This window comes from Fukomys damarensis, unplaced genomic scaffold, assembly GCF_012274545.1.
Source record: "Fukomys damarensis isolate Sample0158 unplaced genomic scaffold, DMR_v1.0_HiC HiC_scaffold_37, whole genome shotgun sequence".
Lineage (NCBI taxonomy): Eukaryota > Metazoa > Chordata > Mammalia > Rodentia > Bathyergidae > Fukomys > Fukomys damarensis.
The window spans coordinates 37,851,906-37,856,376 of NW_022900949.1; the positions used below are offsets into that span (position 1 = coordinate 37,851,906).

General features: G+C 38.7%; 1 protein-coding gene across 2 annotated transcripts in view; it reads right to left on the reverse strand.

The window, feature by feature from the left end:
• Nucleotides 1–4,471, reverse strand: part of Klhl8 (kelch like family member 8) — a 60,551-nt gene that overhangs the window by 12,126 nt on the left and 43,954 nt on the right. For both annotated transcript variants that reach the window (XM_033759777.1, XM_019204947.1), the window contains exons 5-6: nucleotides 3,210–3,353; nucleotides 2,790–2,901 (exon numbers count right to left, since the gene is read on the reverse strand). In XM_033759777.1, coding sequence (XP_033615668.1) covers nucleotides 2,790–2,901; nucleotides 3,210–3,353 — 256 coding nt within the window. The remainder of the gene's footprint in view (nucleotides 1–2,789; nucleotides 2,902–3,209; nucleotides 3,354–4,471) is intronic.

Sequence of the window (4,471 nt, forward strand, 5' to 3'; positions counted from 1 at the left end):
AAAAAGGTAAGTATAAAGATTAAAAATGTACTTTGGGACTCCCCCCCCATTTTAATCTATGCATTAAAATTTAAACTCTTTGTAGTTACCATTTGGTAGAAAGCAAGCCGTGATAAAGTATTAAAATATTATTTATAGAGAGTGAGAGGCAACAGTATTTTTTAGGAGTCTTTTACATGAGAAAACTAAAGGCTAAAATTATTTTTGCAGAGTTCTCTTTTAATTTGTATTTAACCTTTATACACAAACAAAATATAGTAAAACAAAAACAAAAAACCAACCTTTGCTAATCAAGAATAGAAAACTGGCAGGCAATGTACTCTCTTATAGTATTGTTAAAAATTGCTGTCTGTTGTGGGGATATTTAATAGTGGGGATCAAACTCAGGGCATCCTACCACTGAGCTACATCCCAGCCCCAAAAACTGCTCAGTTTGATGACAAGTCATTTTTAACTCCTACAGAATGCTGATTAAATTTGCAAACCATACAAGCCACGATGCAGGAGCTTAAGGTTTGTTAGTCTTGGCTTGTTTCTTTTAATAGCACTGCAGTTGATAGTCTATCCAGTGATAAGCAATTATTATACTCAGCTTTCAAATCTTTGCCTCCTCTGAATTTTAAATTTGAAAAGGGAAAACAGCAGGTAATTTAATCTCTCATTTGGAAGAAAATGCATATGAGAGGTTTCTAACATACAATTCCAACCAGTGGATGGAATTACAGTATATTCCATTGCTGTTTATTACAGTAAATTAGAAACATTTATTCCTTCCAATTAAAACAATGTACACCCCTTAAAATTTCCAGTTTTTCCTTCGAGTCCTCTCATCTCTGAATCCAAACCCTCCAGCTATGACATGGTTTGGGGTGTCTTGCTAACCTGGCCTTCCCTACTTGCATGCATTGTATGTCCCCACGCTCGGGCTTGTACCAGTCAATGTTTGTGCATTCCTCATGTACCTTATTTTCTTTGCCACTCTGGCACTGACCTCTCAGCCCACTAAGTACTATGAAATTGTGTCTGTCTTGTCTTTCTTTCTTTTAGTCTTCACACCTCCTTCTAGGCAGATCAGAGGATTGGCCTCTTATAATTGAGCAAAAGAAGGAAAGAAAAAACCTGTATCAATGAAATTAAAACTAAGCTGGGCATGGTGGTGCACACCTTTCATCCCAGCACTCTTTGGGAGGCAGAGGCAGGAGGATCACCACAAGTTAGATGCCAACCTGGGCTACATTGTGAGTTCAGACCAGCCTGAACTACAAAGTGAGACCATGTCTCAAAAAACAAAACAAAACACACCTTATTTTCAACTTACAATCATGTATTACTGTTCTAACAGATTAAGCGCATGATAAAATATCCACCCAAAACGAATTTGCTAAAATGTACAGAGTCTAGTCTTTTATTCCCACATCCCAACTCATGTTACTCATCCCTAATGAGACCACAGCTGCAGAAGTGGCAAGACCAGCAGAAAGAACATCATGACTATAATCTCTTTTATTATGCTTTTCTCATCATGATGATTTCTCATCATGCTGTATTGGTATAATTGATTTTTTTAAAAAAACTACAGTAGATTTTAGCATATTTCTCTAATTTTGATGTTTCTTAGGTTTTGCCTACAGTACATTTCGCCTACTTTTTCACTGTTGTTTTATGATACCCTAGGCAAGCTCTCTACTTCTGAGCTATGCCCCCAGCAGAGTCTGTTTTCTGAATCCTGATTTGGTTCATGTTATCAGTTATCCTGCCACTTTTAAACAGATATTCTAGTCATTAATAAAAATATTGGACAGGTTAGAGTGCTAAATTATGTAACTAAAAATCTTCTCTCCTTTAGGTTGATCTATTTACCAAAACAATTTCAATTTATTATAGACAAGAATTGATATATTTATGTTCATGTTAAACTCATTAAACAAAAATAGAGGGATGTTTTCATAACATGATAAAACATATGTGCCTTATGTGCCTTAGTCCTACAGTACCTATTTAACAGAGCAACACTAAAGACATTCCACTAAGACCAGAAACAAACACCTACTGCTTCTTCAATTAATGCATACCATATTAAGTTATCAGATAACATGATTAGATAAGAAAAAGCAATCAGAAGCAGAGGAATGTGTGGGAAAGTTGGCAGAGCTGGAAAATATCTACAGATTAATTAGCCACACTATGACTGTAATGCTAACTTCAATTGCCGTACAATGGCTGTGGGAGAGGTCACCATCACAGGAAGCTTGGTGAAGGGCATGTGTGGTGCAATCTCTACCATGGTGCTGTGCCAGTGGTCAGGGCCAGCAAAGTCTCTGCAATTGGGCTGTCCTGTGCACTGTGGCATCCTCGGCAGCGTCTTCAACTCTGTCCCTGTTGCTAGATGCCAGCAGCAACCTATCCACCCTCAAGCTGTGACAATCAAAGATGTCTCCAGACCCCACCCAGTATTCCACAGAAGGAAAAATCATCCTCAGTTGGGAAACACTGGGACTTAGGAATTTAACTATTTTGGTGAAACATTTTTAAAATGTAGAACTCTCTTAAACGATAAGTTTTTAAAACAGCCATGCTTAAGTGCAAGGAAAAGCTGTAACGACCATCATGTGATTCCATTCTTTAAAAAGTACAAAAAGTTGTAGCAAACCTTTACTTTGGGTACTTTAACAAATGCTGCAGAAGGTAAAGTTTCTAAAGCTAGAAAGCAATTTCAGAATAAGACCTTTTGACTTTAGGCAGCTTTATTTTCTAGCCTCAGTTCAGAAGAAGGGTCCTTGTGGATCTACCTCTTTGTGTTCATCGAGGCCTTCATCATCCATTTATTGGTGAGAGGATCAAACATCTCCATGCTGCCCAAGTGCTCGTTGCCATCATGTCCCCCCACTGCGTACACTTTACCTGCAAATGGACAAGCATTTTAGCTTGGTTCCAACCAACACTGATGTTATTCACACATAAACACCCATCTAGGATGCCATGACGAACCTTCAACTACTGCCATTCTGTTCAAAAGTATGATCAATGTCATTCCATCAGTCAAATGAAAACCGATGTTAAGCTTTCACTAATCACTACTCAAATATTTTATTGATAAGACGAAAAAGTATTTTACAATTTGTCAGTTTTCTTAGAAGAAATTCATCAAGTTCAAATATTTAAAAAGCACCATGATCATATAACATGGTTTTAGGCAACAGGAGACCCACCTTCCACAGAGATCACACCCACGTGTCGCCTCCGGCTGTTCATCTCTGGTCCAAAGAACCAAGTGTTTTTGCTGATGGAATAGCATTCAATACTGCGAAAGGGGTCGCCTGATCCACCTCGGCCCCCTACACAGAACAGCACACCTAGAGGGGAAGGGGCAAGATCCAAATCAACATGACAGCTTCCCAGTTTTGTAAATTAGTGTGGAAAAATTTTAGGGAGTCTGAATTTTGAGTAATAGTAAGAAAAGATGAGCTAGATATTTGATGTGGCATTACTGAAAACCTTAACCTAATGCCCTCATATGCTCTATCAGCTTTCTCTGCTTGCTGACATCCCATTATACTAAGATTTATAACCTCACCAGCTCTGTAAAACTGCTCGTGCTTAGGTCCTAACAAAACCTTTAATCAACATCATTTATTTTATAACTTCCAGTACTAGGGACTGAACATGTGCCTTCACAGAGAGCTATATCCCCAGCTCTTTTTATTTTGAGACAGGGTCTCACTGAGTTACTAACTTGCCAGTGCTGGGCTCAAATTTGTGATCCTCCCACCTAAGTCTCCCAGAGCCCTGGGATCATAGGCTTGTGCCATTGTGCCTTGCTTAATTTGTTGTGTTTTGGTTTGGTTTGGTTTAGTTTTCTGACACAAGGTTTAATTATGTAGCCAAATATGGCCTCAAAATCTGCATCAACCCTCCTGCCTCAGCTTCCCAAGTGCTGGGATTATAGGTGTATCACCAACACTCAGCTTTCTTTCCCACTGAACCCAAATGTAACAAGTGAGATGTTGATCACCCTGTATTTTTAGAAATTCGTTACTTTGATATCTATAATATCAAAGTTTCCTTTCGTCTGTTTTCTGTGTTCCATCCTTGGCCCATTTCACACATGATTTATTACACTAACATAGTAAAGATCATCCCTCTGTTTTCAATCCTATCTACATGATACTATCTTCCAATCTGTATTTCTATTTCTAAGCTATGTTTCTACTCGATGTCCTACAGGCACCTCAGAGTCAAGATGACTCTGTTACCTGCTCTGCCTCCCCAGGCTCTCTCCCTTCCCGACAGGGTGTGACCCCTGCTACCCCACCACCACACTGCCAAATGAACTAGTTGAGCTTAAAAATGCAAAGGTAGGGGCCAGAGATTTGGCTCAGTGGTTCCACTGCATGCCTCACAAGCACAAGGTCGAGTTCGATCCCTGCTACAAAAAAAAAAAAAAAAAAAAAAAAAAAAAAAAAAAAAAAAA